General features: G+C 55.4%; 1 protein-coding gene across 1 annotated transcript in view; it reads left to right on the forward strand.

Annotated features, from left to right (window-relative positions):
- The window catches only part of SLIT1 (slit guidance ligand 1), a 160,323-nt gene extending 145,803 nt beyond the window's left edge, over nt 1-14,520 (forward strand). The window contains exons 29-37 of the mRNA XM_036264940.1: nt 4,165-4,304; nt 4,469-4,562; nt 6,925-7,062; nt 8,537-8,774; nt 10,375-10,505; nt 10,886-11,040; nt 12,107-12,395; nt 12,737-12,948; nt 13,710-14,520. Coding sequence (XP_036120833.1) covers nt 4,165-4,304; nt 4,469-4,562; nt 6,925-7,062; nt 8,537-8,774; nt 10,375-10,505; nt 10,886-11,040; nt 12,107-12,395; nt 12,737-12,948; nt 13,710-13,948 — 1,636 coding nt within the window. The 3' untranslated portion in view covers nt 13,949-14,520. The remainder of the gene's footprint in view (nt 1-4,164; nt 4,305-4,468; nt 4,563-6,924; nt 7,063-8,536; nt 8,775-10,374; nt 10,506-10,885; nt 11,041-12,106; nt 12,396-12,736; nt 12,949-13,709) is intronic.
- The last annotated feature ends 3,499 nt before the right edge of the window (nt 14,521-18,019 follow it).

Consider the following 18,019-nt stretch of genomic DNA (forward strand, 5'->3'; position numbering starts at 1 on the left):
CCAGGGCGGTTTTTTGATGGTCCTGAGAATCCATGGCCGAGGGCATATGCAGGGGCAGTGCCAAGGGGAAACTTGGGGGCGTTTTAAACCTCCATAATCTCTGCTAATCTGAGGCCCCTAATAGAAGTCAAACACCTGCTTGTTGTGCCAAGGTTGCCTGAAGGCAGGGCACTTAGCCAGCTCCTTCCATTCAAACCACCACCCCAAGCCCCCGGGACAGGAGGCCTGTCCAGAGATGGGAGCAAGTCCTTGTCATGCCCTCCAGAGCCTCTCCCGCCGTCTCGTGGGTCCCACTGGTCCCACACAGGCACGTTTCCCACAGCTTGGTGCAGGGCCACCCCTCACAAGCCCTATCTCAAGCTCCCCCAGTGCCGACATCACCATGCAAGCACCCCCCGCGCGGACTGCTTCCCCCAGGCCCCCTCAAGGAGTACCCCAATGTCCAGAGCTCTCCTGGACCGAGCGTTTCCTGAACACTTGGTACTTAGCTGCTGAAAGTACACTGCTGCCGAATAGATGGGCCCGCGTCTGCTGGCAGAGATGCCAAGCCTGTCTCCGCAAACCTTGATGCCAGGTAAAAAGGAGGGCACTCAGTGGCTTCTCAGCCCATTGTTGCCTTGGCAACGGCAGCCTTGCAACAGGCTCCAGCCTCCTTTGGGCTTGGGCAGCAGCTCTATTAAAGCCCCCTGCTCATTCCCTGGACTCCTGGGAGGAGATGTCTGGAGAGTGGACGGGCTGAAAGGACACTCCCCAGAAGCTCCCCCTGCTGGGCAGAGAGAAGTACAGCGGGGATAGCCCCCCTTATGCCAAGCAACCCTACAGATTGGGGGCTGTTGGTAGGCCCTTTAGGTAGAAAGGTGGTGCCTCTCTGAGTTACCCCTCAACCCTGAGGCTTACGAGGGCCTTTGCAGAGCTGGTCCTCTTTGCCCTCTTGAAACCCCTCTGTTATTTCCCCCAACCCCCACCCCCTATCTTTGTGGGGGGAAATTAATATCCAGGACGTGCCCAAAACAGTGGGCTTCAAACCTTTTTGCTCACATACCCCTCAAGCACAGATTCAAAACTGCATATGTCCTCACACATTCTTAGATTGACTGCTGAAATCTTTCATTGTAACTTTAATGATTTGTTGCAAAGGAGGTCATTTTCAGCATATTATAAATATTAATATTTAAAAATAAGAGTATCACTCTTAATAAGTTTTCCAATGGAATCTGAATAGCATAGCAATTTGATACCATTAAAAAATTACTCAAGTTACCCTGGCGGTTTGGCTCAGTGGTTAGAGTGTCGGCCCATGGACCAATGAGTCGTGGGTTCGATTTTGGGCAAGGGCACGTACCTCGGTTGCAGTTCGTCCCCGGCCCTGGTAGGGGTCCTGCAGGAGGCAACCAGTTGATGTGTCTCTCTCACATCGATGTTTCTCTCCGCCCCCCCTTTCCACTCTATCTAAAGGTAAATGGAAAAAATATCCTCGGGTGAGGATTAAAAAAAAATTACTCAAATAAGCTTCACTTTTTTTTTTTTTTTTACTTTTTTTTTTTATCCTCACCCGAGGACATTTTTCGATATTTTGTTCAGATAGAGTGGGAGGGAGGGGGAGAGAGAGAGAGAGAGAGAGAAACATCGATGTGAAAGGGACACACCGAGTGGTCGCCACCCACACGACCCAACCAGGGCCGGGGACAAACTGCAACCGAGGTACATGCCCTTAGTGGGAACTGAACCCGGGTCTCTCCAGACCGCAGGCCAACGCTCTAACCGCTGAGCCAAAATTTACAGTTCAGACATTTGCCTCATTCTTTTTTATCCTTGAACTAGTATTTCCCTTTTACTCCCTACGCTCCCTCATTTTCTTCCTAATGTAATCTGTTTTTATGCTAGAGAGACTTTTTCTTGAACACCCTGCCATATTTCTCCACCACCAACATGGGTATATAAGTGTACATTTAAAGTTTTCTTTATTTCTTGTGACCATAACCCTCTGATTAAAAATTTCTTTTGCACTGAGCTATCATTACAATGATCAATAATATACAATTGATCAAAACAACATTACTGTATTACAAAATTTGATTGATAATTATTACAAATAAAAGTAGAATTTTAGCCCTGGTTGGTTTGGCTCAGCAGTTAGAGTGTCAGCCCATGGCCACAGGTTCGATTTCCGGTCAAGGGCACGTACCTGGGTTGCAGGTTCGATCCCCAGCTCTGGTTGGGGTCGTGTGGGAGGCAACCAATTGATGTGTCTCTTTCACATCGATGTTTCTCTCTCCCTTCCTTCTACTCTATCTAAGAAGCAATGGAAAAATATCCTCACGTGAGTGGGGGAGAAGTGGAATTTTATTAGATGCATCTCTCTCTCTTTTTTTTATCCTCACCCGAGGACATTTTTCGATATTTTTTGTTCAGATAGAGTGGGAGGGAAAGAGAGAGAGAGAAAAACATTGACGTGAAGGGGACACATTGAGTGGTTGCCACCTGTACGACCCAACCAGGGCCGGGGACAAACTGCAACCGAGGTACGTGCTCTTAGCGGAAACCGAACCCAGGCCTCTCCGGACTGCAGGTCGACACTCTAAACGCTGAGCCAAACTGGCCAGGGCTTAGATGCATCTCTTAATGAGATATATAGAGCCTTATAAATACTGAGAAAGTTTGTTCACATAAATAAACAGACGAGAAGGAGTTTTATTATAGCCATGTCACTCAAGTCTTTGAAATCATTCAGAGTCTGTTTATGTCCAAAACACCAAAGTGATCTGTCACCAAAAACTATTTTTGCCTGGCCAAGGTGGCTCAGTGGATTGAACATCATCCCATGGACTGAGAGGTCCCGGTTCGATTCCTGGTCAGGGCACATGCCCAGGTTTTGGGCTCCATCCCCAGTAGGGGGTGAGCCAGAGGCAGCTGATGGATGTTTCTATCTCTCTCTCCCTTCCTCTCTCTCTAAAAAATCAGTAAAACCATATTTAAAAAAAAACTAAAAATCTAGCCCTGGCCAGTTTGGCTCAGCGGTTAGAGCGTCGGCCCGCGGACCAGGGAGTCCTGGGTTCGGTTCCTGCTAAGGGCACAAACCTCAGTTGTAGTTTGTCCCTGGCCCCGGTTGGGGTCATGTGGGTGGCAACCAGTCGATGCGTCTCTCAGGCTTCTGCACATTGATGTTTCTCTCTCTTCCTCCCTCTCTCCCTCCCGCCCTATCTGAAGATAAATGCAAAAATGTCCTCGGGTGAGGATAAAAACACACACACACACACACACACACACACCTAAAAGTCTAAAAAATCATTTTTATTAATGCTCTGTCAGTTGACAATTTCATGAGGTCAATTCCATGACAATTGAGGAAGCTTCAATTATTTTTGACACATGCTCCTGGAAACCTCTTGACTTGCAGAAGCTATTTGTTCATTCACTTTTGAAACATCAGTATTCTTAACTGTCCCTTTATTTGGAGCTCCAGGACCTTAGGCGCCGGGCCTGCCTGCCTTGGACTTGGGCCGGGAGGGGGTGTGCCTTTGTGGAGCGCTGGGCAGGTCAGTCCCGAGGAGAGGTCCTGCAGAACTGGCAGAATGGGCACTAACTCCTCAGACTCCTCTGGCCCACATGCCCCTTGGAAACCAGGGCCCCGGGAAGGCGTCCTTGGTTTGAAGATCACTGATCTGCAGCGCTCTCCTCCGCCTGCTCCATCCCCATCCCCAGCGACCCCTGAGGTCTGTGCTCCTGAAGCCTCTTTGGATGAGCAGGACCCTCCCAGAGGACTGGCTTTAGGGTCTTCTCCAGGTTCCCGCACATGCCTCTGCCTCCGCTGTCTTCCCTCCCGTTCCTGCACTCCCATCGGGGTCCTTGCCTACTCATCAGCTCCTCCAGGAAGCCTGCCCTGACCACTCCCCACAGGGAGGAGCTGGGTGTCCTCTGCCCCTTTGTTCCCTGCCTCATTGCTGCACTGTCCTGATACTCACTCTCCTCTGATTGCCTGTCTCCTCCTCATCCCCACTGGACTTTGAGTCCCATGGTGCAGGGCTGGTCTTGTTCACCTCTAGTTCCTGGCATCTGGCAGGGCCTGGTCCAGAGTAGGGACCAAAATTCTGGGATGATGATATTGACCAGTGGCCACAGACTGCTGCTCTGGCCCATCTGCCTCCCTCCTCCCCCGCCGCACAGGTGCTCCTGTCCGCCTGGCTTTGAAGGACCCACCTGCAGGGTGAACACAGACGACTGTGTGGAGCACACATGTGCCAATGGAGGCACCTGTGTGGATGGCGTGGGCAACTACACTTGCCAGTGCCCCCTGCAGTACACGGGTATGTGGGGATTGAGTGTCTGTGGGGAGGTGAGGGCGTGCACGAACCCCATTCTCATGGGCAGAAGCGTAGTGTCCACAGGAGGTTTCCGCTGGGCTGGCTGCCTGGCAGGGCATGGGGTGGGGGGCAGCTTCTCTCCTGCCTCTCCCTGGTTCTTCCCCCAGGAAGGGCCTGTGAACAGCTGGTGGACTTTTGCTCCCCGGATTTGAACCCGTGTCAACATGAGGCCCAGTGTGTGGGCACCCTGGATGGGCCCAGGTAAGTGTCGCCCATTTTCAGGGACTGCCAAGTTGCCTCCCCTTCACGCCAGCCCCCACCCCATCCTATTTCCTCACCTGTCAAGTGGGTTTGGTCTCAGCCATGTAGGGTTACTGTGGGGGTGGTTAAGGGGACAGCTTTGCTACCAGAATGACCTTGAATAAATGGCTTGACCCTTCTGCACCTCAGTTTTCTCATCTGCAAACTGGACACTTAGCTCTGTGTCTGACATCCGATCCATGCTCCTTAAATAGCTGTTATCACTCCAGATCCACAAATTTTCACCCCCCCATTACAAAATCCACAGAACTCTGAAAAACGAAAGTTGGGTTGATAGCAGTATCGAACCTGACCTGAACGTATTTGGTGATAAAAGCTGGCTGCATAGATTCGGGGCTACTCACAGTCGCCGGCCATCCGTGCGGGGTTAATGTGGCGATTTCGCTGCAGAACTGTGACCATGTTCGAGGGAGGGGCCGCCCTGGATCCCACTGGCACATTACAGAACACACTGTTATGGGCACTGTGTGACCTCTCCAAACTCCAGCAAATCCAAATTCCAAAACCTGCCTGGCTGCAGGTTTGGAAAAGGGCTCCTTTGGTCTCCATCATTGTTCCTGGCATACGTGGAAGTGTTTTGTCACTGGAAGACTGAGCATGATATGAAGGTCATGGGTTTTTAAGATGTTGCTCCCATCTGCAGTTTCAAACATAGAATCAGTTCTGGGACTCCGGTCAGGGCAGCACAGGTGATCAGGGCAGGGCTCCTTGTGGTCTGTGGCTGAGGGACCCAACCCCAGCCACTCAGGCCGGTAGATGGTAGGGCGCCCTTGGGCCAGCAGGGCGCCCTTGGGCCAGCAGGACGCACCTGAGGCCCTGGGCAGAGGGAGAGCCAGGGGATACTAGAGGCCCAGAGGTGAGATGAAGAGGCTACATGGGAGCCTCCATCCAAATGGTGGGCAGACACTGCCTTCCTGGGTGAGCTGCCAGTGGGGTTGGCACAGACGACCAGGGAGCAGTGGCAGATCAAGTGGCCGCTCCTCAGAGAGGCTGGGGCTCAGAGGTGGATGACAGACTGCACACTGTCGGTTACACTCCATCCTTCACACTGCAGGGATGTGCACACAGTGGGGCAGGGTACGGTCTCTCAACTTCCTGGGAGGAAGGATGGAGCAGATGCTTAGTTGTGCTCGGCATTGTACCTGGGACCCAGCAAGTATTCAGTACATTCATTGAATGAATGAATGAATGAATGGATGAATGAATGAATAACGAACGGACATGAAGGAGTGGGTGGTGGCTTAGGCACTGAAACATTTTTCAGACTGCTCCTCAAGACCCAATAGTGGCTTGTGATCAATTGGGCAGGCCAAGATTAACAATAAAAAATTAAACAGAAAATGTTGGAGAACATCATACCATTTTATATAGTAAGGATAAATACGGTTTCAGGTGTGTGTGTGCATGTGTGTGTGTGCGTACCGGGTAGAAAGGTATTTCCTACAGCCTGAAAACATAGGGAAGGAGCAAAAAACCCAGGTAGGAGCACCCACCTACCAGGCTGTAGAGTTTGCAAGTTGCAGTTTGGAAGGGTTTCCAGCAAAGTTTTGCTCAGTGATAGCTGGGGTGTTCACCAGAGGCTTCCTGGAGGAGGTGAGGTCTTGGCCTGGCTGGACTGAGTCAGGGGGAGAGAGAAGGGTCTTCCAGAATCCACAGGAATGAGGGCAGGGAAGTGCCAGTGGGGTGGGGGTTGCTGCCAGTGGAGACAGGCCTGACCGCAGGGGTGGACCTGGAGTGGGAGGAGCAGGACAGTGAGCACCTTGCAAGGCTGTGACTGGAGAGGGTAGAGGAGGGTGCCCTTTATTTAGTAGGAAGATGGTTGGCTGAAACGGATTTTGGGGTGAGCAGTGAGGCACAGTGCAAGCAGGGAAGCTAAAGATGGGCCCGGAGCAGGCACTCACAGAGGTGGGCACTCTCCCTGCTGGGCCAGGAGGAGGGGCTGCTGGAGCTGGGATAGCTGAAGAGCCCATGACTCCGGGCCATGGGCTGGAGAGCAGGCAGGTCCAGAGGGGGCTGGAGTTTGGCCCTGGATGTGCTGTTGGTGGTGAGTCCGGGTCCCTGACAAGATTCCCGTCTCCTCCTGCTGTGGGGTGTCTACCCTCCCAACCCAGAGCTCCCCAAACCCACACAAGCTCTCTTCTTGTGCTATAAAAGGGTCCCGGGACAGGCTGGGGGCATCTCGATATCCAGGCCCTGGTTGACCCCATAGACCCACAGGGTCTATTGAGGTTCTCTGTCACCCACACAGACCCTGGGCCCACAGGCTCCTGGCTGACCGCCTACCTGCCTTGCCCACCTCCAGGTGTGAGTGTGCCCCAGGTTACACAGGTGACAACTGCAGTGAGAACCAGGATGACTGCAGAGACCACCACTGCCAGAATGGGGCCCAGTGTGTCGATGAAGTCAACAGCTACTCCTGTCTCTGTGCTGAGGGCTACAGGTAAGTGGCCCTGGGCCACCAGGAGGGACGGACTCCTAGCCGTCAGCCCCTCGGCTGGCAGGAGGCCCCAGGCTGGTTGGCGGGAGGGAGTAAGGGTGCTAGCCTGGGCGTTGGATGCTGGGTTTTTAACCATGGCTCTGCTGTCACAGCTGTGTGGCCTTGGGAAAGTTACTTAACCACTCAGAGCATAGGCAGAGGGCCCGTGACCTCTCTGGTGGAGGGAGTGGGAGGTAGGTATGGATTAGTGTGCAGTGCCCCATCACTTACCTGCTCAGGGAACCTCTGAAGACGCATCCTGCCACAAAGGTCATTGGCATTTGCATCTTGGCTCCTCTGGGAGGAGAGAGGGAGGGCACCTGCCCTCCTTCTGGCCACCCACCTCCCATGCTCTGCTTGGGTCTTTTTTATATATATAGTTTTATTGAGATATAATTCATGTACCATACAATTTGCCTGGTTAAAATGTATAATTCAATAGCTTTTAGTATATTCTCAGAGTTGTGCATTCATTATCACAATCAACTTCAGAACATTTTCATCAGTCCAGAAAGAAACTCCACACCTGTCACCCCAACCCCCTTCATCCCAGCTCTGCCCAGCCACTAATCTACTAGTATATGTGTGTATAGATGTGCTTATTCTGGATATTTCACATAAACAGAGACATACAATCTGTGGTCCTTTATAACTGGCCTTCACTTAGCATGTTTTTGAGGGTCATCCATGTGGTAGCATGTGTCAGAACTTCATTCCTTTTTATGGCTGAATAATATTCCATTGTATGGATATACCGTATTTGTTTATCCATTCACCTATTGATAGACATCTAGATTGTTTCCACTTTTTGGCTGTTGTGGATACTGATGCTACAGATTGTTGGTGATAATATCCCCTGTTTTATTTCTTTACTTTAGTCATTTGAGTCTTCCCTCTTTTGCTTGTGTCTTTTCCCCCTTATTTTACGTATTTATTACTTAATTTATTTTTGTTACAGATGTTTCTCCTTTACCCCCGTTGATACCCTCCTCCCTGCTCCCATCCCCCTTCACAGTATCGCTGTCTGTGTCCATTGGTTATGCATATATGCGTATACATTTTTTGGTTTATCTCCCCCCCCACTCGCCTTTGCTTGTGTTTAAAGTCTCAGTTTTATTTTCTGTAAAGTGAGACATGAGCAGTGAGTGATTCTTAAACTTTACTGTGCACACGAATCACCTGGCATATTGTTAAAAAGCAGATACAGTAGGTTTTCCATTTCTGACAAGTGCTCAGGGGACTGCTGGTCCAGGGACCATGCTTGTTTCTCATCACCCTCCGGCTCTTAGTGCTCTTGGGGAAAGTGTCCACTAGGAACATCTTCTGCTGCCTTAAGGATCCAGTTTCCCAAGATGTTTAGTGACTTCCTCTCCAGGACCAGGGAGGGGAAGATGCCCCTCGGCCCTGTCCGGTCTGACCTGTGTCCTTTCCCTCTTAGTGGGCAGCTCTGTGAGACCCCTCCCCGCCCGCCCGCCTCCAGGAGCCCCTGCGAGGGGACTGAGTGCCAGAATGGGGCCAACTGCGTGGACCAGGGCAGCCGGCCCGTGTGCCAGTGCCTCCCGGGCTTCGGCGGCCCCGAGTGTGAGAAGTTGCTCGGTGTCAACTTTGTGGATCGGGACACTTACCTGCAGTTCACTGACCTGCAGAACTGGCCTCGGGCCAACATCACACTGCAGGTGTGTGCAGGGCGTCAGTCACAGAGGGGAGTTAAAAAGCATTCAGCAGGGCACCCTGGCCTCAGGTCAGAGCATCGAGAAGCATCCCTGCCCAGGACAATGGGGAGGCCCCTGTGTTGGCCAAAAGGCTTTGGATGTGGGTGTCAGCATCTCAGCTTGAGCCAGGCACAACTGGAAAGGTAACTGGGTTGCAAAACCAATTTCCAAGAAGCGAGGAGGTGGCTTCAGGGGTGACTGGGCCCAGAAAACCAGACTTACTGGGATCTTCTCCCTCCATCTCTTGTCTCAACCACTCCCCAGCTTCGGCCTCCGATGCTGCCGACAGGACTTTTTCATGTGCCAGAAGCTCAGCCGGGGGCAACTCTGGGCTTATATCTTTAACCAAAAGTCCTTGCGGTCCCGTTTTGCCATTTTATGCCTTGAATTCTATCTTAGAACATCATGTTGAGGGGGAAAAGCAACCCCACTTCAACAGCATCGATCAATAATACAGAGATTTTACTAGATATTCTTAGGGAGGAAGAGGGAGTCGATTATGTTGCACATCGCATGATAAAATATTTAAAACTCTTATTTAGTCATTTCTCTCTTTTCCCAAAATTCCATTTCCTGTCTCAAATGCCACATTGTTCTCTCCTTTCTTCTGTCCTTTTCTTTTTCTCAGAAACCCATCAACCTCTCAAACATGCCCACTCTGCTCTCCTCCCCTTTATCACCTCTCCAAAATTCTGTCCACCCAACTTGGTTCACACTGCAAACCTAGAAGCTCTCCAAAAAAGCTCACCCAAACCCTACCCATCCATTGCCTCAGGCACATCCTTAGAGAGGCTCAGTTTATCCCACTATCCCTACTGCTGGCTCTTCTGGGCCTAGTTGGACAACAATCAACAGTCTCAGGGAAGAACTCTGATTGGTCTGCCTTCAGTCACATGCCCATCCCTGGACCAACCGCTGAGTCCAAGGAGATGGGCTGCTATGATTGGCCAAGCCAGGGCCATGTGCCCACCCTGCAGACCAAGGGGGCAGGGTCTTTACCAGAAGAAAGGGGGAAGAGGGACTGGCAGGAAAAAAAGATCATGGCTCCAGTCACATCATAGAGAGGCCTCCTGCCCAAGGCACAACTTCAGCTGCGGGGCAGCTCCAGCAACAGGGTCTGCCTCCTGAGTGGTTCCTCCCAGGTTTGGGTGGCGCTGGCTGTTAGAGAGTCTTCCTGAACTTGTCTTCTCGGGAGGTCCCACCCTGGCCCCAAGGCAGTTCCCTGAGGCCCACAGAGTGGGCTGCCCCACAGCCAGTCTGACTTTCCTCTTGGAGCAGGTGGTCTGAAGGGCTCCTACCTGCTCCTCCTGGCGCAGTTTCCAGGCCTCAGCTGGCCCATCTGCCCTCTGCTGCCTGGCCCTGGCCACACTGTCAGTGGAGAGGATTTAACTGTGGGGCTGCCAGCCTCTGTGAGTGCCCCTTGGAGGACATGTCACCTGGTGGTAGAGGAGGACAGTTCTGCACATAGCATCTCTCTTCCAATCGTGGGCCCCATTTGCTCCACCTACCAGCCTGTGCTGCTGCTGCATGGGATGGGGTTGGAGAGAGTGCCCTTGCCCGTCAGGTCTCCACAGCAGAGGACAACGGGATCCTGCTGTACAACGGGGACAACGACCACATCGCAGTGGAGCTGTACCAGGGCCACGTACGTGTCAGCTACGACCCTGGCAGCTACCCCAGCTCTGCCATCTACAGGTAGGGCTCCTCACGCCCGCCAGCCACTCTCAAGGGTCTCACTGGGACCACCAGACCGGGGCTGCCCAAGGGAAAAGGGCATTTGAGCCATGGAGTACAGCCCAGCGTGTGTCTGAGGCTCTGTGAGACCCGAGCAGTGGTCCCATCTTTCCCTGTTCCTCCTGAGCGGGGCGGGGAAGACTGATTCGGTTGCCCATCCCTGCCCCAGACTGCTCAGCTTTCCCCAGGCCGTAGGCCACTGAGTCCCTGCGGTCTCCCCTGAGAGATGTGGTCCCTTGGGAAGCAGCTACAGGACTAACGGCCTTTCTGGAGAAGTGCCAGGTGGGGATGGGCCAAACTGAAGCTCATTTCTGGGATGGGGGTGCCTTGTCTTCTTCCAGCGCTGAGACGATCAATGATGGGCAGTTCCACACTGTTGAGCTGGTCACCTTTGACCAGATGGTGAATCTCTCCATTGACGGCGGCAGCCCCATGACCATGGACAACTTTGGCAAACACTACACTCTCAACAGCGAGGCCCCCCTCTATGTGGGAGGTGAGGACCTGCTCTGCCCCAGGCTTCTCCATCAGGCGATGGTGACAGCCTTTCCGGGTGGGGCACCTGTTGCTCTCTGGCCGGGAGAACTGGTGCCAAGGGCACTGGCCTGTAGGGGACATTCTGGGTGCTGGGGGAGGGTCCCAGTGCATGGCCGCACTGCTGGTGGATTGTCCCCCTGCTGGCAGCCAGGCTGTTGTCCCCCAGCCCAGACTAACCTAGGAGGTAAGTGCCTGAGTCGGGCCCGAGGCCTGGCCTGGGGAGTGGGTGGCTGGGATTTTCTCAGCTGTCTTCTGCTCTGTGGGCACCTTTCTTCTTGGCTTTGGGCCAGAAGGGTCTTGTCAGTTGTTCAGGGTCCATTCCCAGTCTTGGGGCCCGACCAGAGCTGTTGCAGGAGGCCCGGGCACCAAGTCCCTGCATTAGCTGGGCACCACCCCGTTGGCTTCACAGGCTTTGCAGCTAAGTGGCCCTGACCACCACCCGCAGGCATTTCCAGGTCTGAAGAGCGGGTTCCCGATGCGGTGGCGCATCTCAGTGCAGGAGGGCCGGGCCGGCACAGTGGGCGGGTGCTCTGAATGGAAAACCTGGGCTTTCATCCCAGCTCTGCTGTTTATTGTGCAACTTTGGGGAAGTCACCCAGCACTGAGCATCCAAGGGGGCTTAGCAACTCCTACCTCAGAGGGCCGCTGTGAGTGGCCACCACAAAAGCAGGTGACAAAGTATCGGACACCTGAGTTCCAGGCCCCGTCTCTGGGAGGTAAGACAGGTATTCCAGAGGGAAGGAAGGAGACCTGGTCAAGGGCAGCCAGACTCAGACACCCAGCTGGCTGTTGCCAGGTCTGGCACCTCAGGCTCTGATGATAGGGAAAGCGGTTTTCCATTTCTTCTGGGGAAGGCGTCTGGACCCTCCCAGGTGGCAGAGGGCCTGGGCCCAGGGTTGTGGAGACAGGACAGAGGCCAAGAGCAAGAGGGAACACTGGAGACGCTCAGCAGACCTCAGAGGTAGGTGCCAGGCACTGTGCAGGCCCGGCTCAGCTCAGCTCTGCCCCTCCCCCCCCCGCCCCAGGGATGCCAGTGGACGTGAACTCGGCCGCCTTCCGCCTGTGGCAGATACTTAACGGCACCAGCTTCCACGGGTGCATCCGAAACCTGTACATCAACAACGAGCTGCAGGACTTCACCAAGACACGCATGAAGCCCGGGGTGGTGCCCGGCTGCGAGCCCTGCCGGAAGCTCTACTGCTTGCACGGCATCTGCCAGCCCAACGCCACCCCCGGGCCCGTGTGCCACTGTGAGGCCGGCTGGGGGGGCCTGCACTGCGACCAGCCAGCTGACGGCCCCTGTCATGGCCACAAGTGAGCCTGCACTGGGCTCGGGAGCCCTCCCCTGCCCACCTGCAGGCTCCCTTCCCTTCCTTGCAGTCCCCATTCCCTGTGGTGAGGGAAGACAGAACTACTAAATCCCAAAACTAGAACATGTGGCCTAACATAGGGTTTTTTTGGTTTTGTTTTCTGGTTTTCAATGTTCATTAACAGGAAAGGTCCCTAGGGATAAACACAGACTTGCATTTTGCTTCCTGTTTCAATCTTGGAAACAGGATAACCTCCCATGAGGCCAAGGCAAGGGGTGGGGTGGTCGGTGGGCTGTGGATGGGCTCCGGCCAGTCCTCATAGTGTTTTCTCTCCGTCCCCTCCAGGTGTGTCCACGGGACGTGCGTGCCCCTCGACGCTCTGTCCTACAGCTGCCGGTGCCAGGAAGGGTACTCGGGGGCCCTGTGCAACCAGGCCGGGGCACCCACAGAGCCGTGTGGGGGCCTGCAGTGCCTGCACGGCCACTGCCAGGCCTTGGCCACCAAGGGGGCCCACTGTGTGTGTGACCCTGGCTTTTCGGGCGAGCGTTGTGAGCAAGGTCAGGGGCCCCTCTCCTGATGAGCCCTCTCCAGGGTCCCTCCCCACAACTGGCTTTAGCAACTTGGTTTTTTCTTCCTCCCAACCTCAGCAACCCCTCTGTGCCCCCCACCCCATCCTGAACCTTTGGCTGCTATTGGATTTTAGTGCCTCCCACCCTCTGGGCTCCAAGTCCCACCCCAAGACAGGGCCCCATCTCTCCCTGGCCCAGCTTTTCCTGCAGCCCCCTTATCCGGGGTAAGTGCCCCTTCTGGTTGGGGGTCTGTCCCTTATAGAAGAGACCATCAGGGTAACAGCTTCTGCCCAAACCTCCATATCTTGGCCCCACCACCTTGGGACTGGGGAGCAGCAGGAAGTCTGAGGGTCGGGCCCAGGCCCTCCTGACCGAGATGCTGCTGCTGGAATGGAGCTGCAGGGGGCGGGGCGTCTGGAGAAGTCCAGAACTCCAGGCCATGGGGCCCCCTAGGCCACGGCCTCTCCTTGCCCCCGAGCCTGTGGCCCAATCTGTGCTGGGGGCCCTGGCAGCTAGGAAATCCTTCCTTCCCACCGAGCACGCTGAGGGCCCAGGAAAAGGCCGAGCATGAGCATGGTGGGCAGGGAGGACTCGGGACAGGGGCTCTGAGGGCTGGAGGAGCCATCTAAGGAGGCTGCCCTCCCTCTCCCTTCCTCTCCCCTCCCCCCCCCCCTCTTTCTGTCTCCCAGGGGGCAGCACTGACCCATAGTGGTGCCCTGAGGCTTTCTCTTGGTGTCTGTCCCATCCAGAGTCCGAGTGCCGGGGGGACCCTGTCCGGGACTTTCACCAGGTCCAGAGGGGCTATGCCATCTGCCAGACCACGCGCACGCTGTCGTGGGTGGAGTGCCGGGGCTCGTGCCCGGGCCAGGGCTGCTGCCAGGGCCTGCGGCTGAAGCGGAGGAAGTTCACCTTTGAGTGCAGCGACGGGACCTCCTTTGCTGAGGAGGTGGAGAAGCCCACCAAGTGTGGCTGTGCCCTGTGCGCATAGCGCCCAGCGCCGATGGGGCAGGGAGGGCTGGCGAGGAACATGGCCACCAGGAGTCCTGAGCTGGGGTCAGGCCATCACCGGGGTGGCTCCTGGGTGGGCTGGGGTCACCTCTCAGGGGCCAGGCAGCTTTTCTCAAGCCGACCTTGAGCAGCCGGGCTGAGCAGGTGGGCGAGGCCTGGCTGTAGACCACCCTCTCTGGAAGTGCCTTGCACAAATAGGCGCTAATAAATATGTGATGAACGGATGTGCACGTGAGGTCAGGCCAAGTGCAGAATGCGAAATCCCTCCCTGCCTGCTGCCTGAGTCTGAGGAGGAACCACCCCTCCCAACCAGCCTGTCCCTCTTGTCTGTGGCCCGTGCTGGCCCCCGAGTCCCTTGCTCCCTGCAGATAACCTTGAAGGACTCTCGGCCTCCCAGCCTGGCTCTCTGCTCCTTCTGCTACTCAGCGTCTGCAGGCAGTCGGCCAGGCTGTGGACAGGAAAGGCCCCTCCTGCTGGCCAGGAAGGGACAGACCCTTGCTCCTGGGCTGACTGGCAGGCAGAGCACCCTCAGGAGTGAGGCCGGGGGTGGAAGTGGGTCTTGGGACCAGACCTCTGAATGCTGAAGTTATGGGGTGACCATTGCAGTTTCAAGGAGGGGGCTCATGTGGAGGAAACGGTCACCGGGACTTCTCGGGGTGGGGGACCTCAGCAAAAAGGACAGGGGCATTCTTGGTTTCAGCAGAATAAACATTGCTGCCTCCAGACACTAGTCACCGAAGGGGCATTGTTCCTGGGCTTCCCCAGCCATCAGCCTGCTGCAGGTCGTGAGGGCTTGGCCAGAGAGGGCTCTCCTCCTGAGGAGATGGGGTTCAGAGCCCTCCCGCTGCAGACCAGTGGGGAGCATCAGAACATGCTGGCTCTGTCGCTCTGGGCACATGCCTTCCCCGTGGGCCTCAACCTCCTCAGCTCTCAAATGAGGAGGTGGGAACGCGAAAGCCACGGGGACCCTCCCACCGTGGCTCCAGAAGGGGGGTGGCAGGAGTTAGAAGATCCATTTTCGCTCATCACATCAACAGGTATGTGTGTGCCTGACCGGGGCGGGCACTGTGGGTGTTCTGCCCTCACGGACACAGGTGGACTAACCACCAGCACAGTGGTACCCGGGGAAGCGATGCGGCGGTGATGCTGGGGAAGCTGAGCCCAGCGAGGGCTCCGACCGCAGGCACGGCCCGGCTGGGGTCACTCACCACAGGCTCCTGCAAGGGAAGACTCCGCATTGGAGTCACTGCACACAGGACCGTGTACCTCAGATGCTTCTCTTCCGTGCAGTATGAAAATGTGGAAAGATTACATTTGAACCTAAATAGCAAGTTGGCTGGAAGGAAGACAAGTCCCACTCTCCTGTCCCAGATGTCTCCCCAAGATAGTGTACCCCTGGGGAATCCTGCTGGGCAAGGGGGGCGGACACGCCCTTTTCCTGGCTCCTTCCATCTGTGAACAGAAGGCAGGGTTGGGGGAGTGTGGGTGGGGCGGCAGGTGCCTGTCCTCAGCCACCAGGGCTGGTGGGGGGCAGGGGGCGGGGGATGAGGGCCTTGCTGCCGAGTAGCAGGGGGCAGGAGCCTCCTGTGACCCGGAGTCTGGTGCCCCGCCACACTAGGACTCAGGCCAGCAGGTTTGAGCCCGGGACCCCTGGAATGGGAAGAGGACCCTGCCTGCCCAGCTGGGGAGGAGCCAGCATGCCCGGATCTGCCTCTCTCCGGGCACTGGGCTCCATTTTCTTGTGGCTCTGAGCAAGGCCGCAGGGCCCCTGCCCCCGTGGACAGCAGCATGGGCCTCGCTGCACAGCATCACTCTGACCCCGTTCCTGGGCCACTGAGGGCCTCTGGAGAGCAGCTGGCACCAGGCTGGACAGGCAGCGAAGTTCAAGCGCAGCTACTGTGTTCCTTCCATGGAACAGAGGTGTTCTCAAGCCCTCCAATCCCTGCTGCCTTGGAGAAGCAGTTTCCAGGGCTTCAGGGGCCCTGACTGCAGGGCCTCTTCCCAGAAGGTAGACAGGACACCTGCGGACAGCTGGCGGCCGCCAGGAGTCCTGCAGCCCCAGTGCCACGTGGGGAGGGGAGGGCAGAGGACGGAGCCCCACGTCCCAGTCCAGCTCCACACTTGCCCTTGGTGTGGCCGGAAGATTGGGAGCCACCACGAGGGTGAGGACAGCAAGGGGCCAAGAGAGCCGTGCGCGGGACCAAGTGTTCCTCCGCTGAGCCGCCCACCCGCATGCTGCTGAGGACCTGGATCGCCGCTCATCTTGCCTGATCGCATCTGGCCCGAGTCCCAGAGGCTACCACAGAATCATCTGTCTGGAAGTCAGCTCCACACCTTCCATTCCTTTGGTGAAGACCTTCAGTTCACTTGGACGTTGCCACTGGCTGTTTCCACTCGACACGCACTGAAGAGACACAGCAGAGGAGTCCCCGCACCCAGACTCCCTGCGACGGTGTCTGGAGACGGAGAAGGCTGGACTTCACCTCCTCTTTGCCTGCTGTTAGCCTAACCACGAAAGTATCTCTTTATACAGAATACTTAACAGATTCTAATATATATTTGTATTTCATTTTGTTATAGTATTTTTATATGTTCAAGTCAACATCCAGTGTCTCGTTTGATTTTCAGATGCTCTGTGGTTGTGACATTCTGCTTGGAGGTTTCTGTAGCCTTGTTTGGGTCCCTCTCCTAGAGAGACTGGTTTAGAACAGGGCTGTGGGGGAGCCACACCTGCCCTTGCCTAGAAGTGTTGTTTTAGAACATGTGGAATATTGTCTGTTGTCTTCCATGTGAACACGACATTGATGCACTCAGGTTCTGTCTCGCTGATCTTTTTCCGCACTGAGGGTGAGCCAGGCTGTCGACATGCACCCTTGTGGGTTTGAGGGCCTCTGGGCTGCCCACACACCTCGGCCAGTCCGTGGATGGCTCCCAGATGCATTACCCCGAGGACGTCTGCCCTGGGAACTCTCTGGTGGTCCTGAGGGGTCTGGAAGGCAGCTGTGTCGTCGCTCCCGGGACGTCAGTGTGACGGCAGAGCCTGGCACAGCACAGCCCACGGGTCCGGGAGGCTGCTCGTGTCATTTCCCTTTGCGTCTGCTGTGAAGCCTTCATTTTGGAAGTTCGTGTACACAGCCATGCCCGTATTTAACCTGGCTCTGAATTTCAGAGCATCAGGGCAACCGATTAGAAAGCAGTGTGGCTTCTCAGACTGTCTCGTAAGGCTAACCTGCCTGTTGCCAGGGCAGCAGTTCTTAGGGATCAGTGGGGAACGGAGGCAAACATACTGCCTTAATGGTTCTGCTACGACTTCCAACTACATACAAAATTGCATGCGGGAGTCTTGTAAGGTGACGTCTGAGTGAGGCCAGGCCCTGGCAGGCAGGCTGGGCAAGGTCCCCGACACTGAGGAGACCCCGCCCGCTCTCCTCCGAGGCCAGGATGTGGGCTAACTTCCCACTAGAACACTGGGCTGTGGTGATGGTCACACAAGCTGCACCTGAACAGCAGTCACCCTGAAAGTGGCCAGGGACAGTAACTGCTGTGCCTTCAAAGCGATGAGGGATTTGGAGGAAATGTAATGAACCAGGGACATGAGAGAAAATGGGTTAAAACAGGATTCTGAGTTCAAGGGTCTGGAGTGGCCAGCAGGTCACCTCAGTCAGTCAAGTGGCGCAGGCCCTTCGGGCCACCATTTGATTGCCACTTCTGACCAAGCAGCAGCTACAGAGACCCGCTTCCCTGCTGCAGCAAAGGGACAAATGGGAACTGAGGGACAGTGGTGACCTAAAGGACACCCTTTCCAACCGACTGAGGTCCAGCTGGTTCTTACTCTGCACTGATTTTGTCAGGTCTTTGTTATCTTTAAAAAAATTTTTTTTAATTGATTTGAGAGAGAGAGGAAGGGAGAGGGCGAGATAGAAACATTGATGAGAGAGAACATTGATTGGTTGCCTCCTGCATGCCCCCCACTGGGGATCAGGCCCACAACTGGGCATGTGCCCTGACTTGGAATCGAACCGGCGACCTCTTAGTGCGTGGGTCGACGCTC

Source organism: Molossus molossus, unplaced genomic scaffold (genome assembly GCF_014108415.1).
Source record: "Molossus molossus isolate mMolMol1 unplaced genomic scaffold, mMolMol1.p scaffold_m16_p_17, whole genome shotgun sequence".
NCBI classification, from domain to species: domain Eukaryota; kingdom Metazoa; phylum Chordata; class Mammalia; order Chiroptera; family Molossidae; genus Molossus; species Molossus molossus.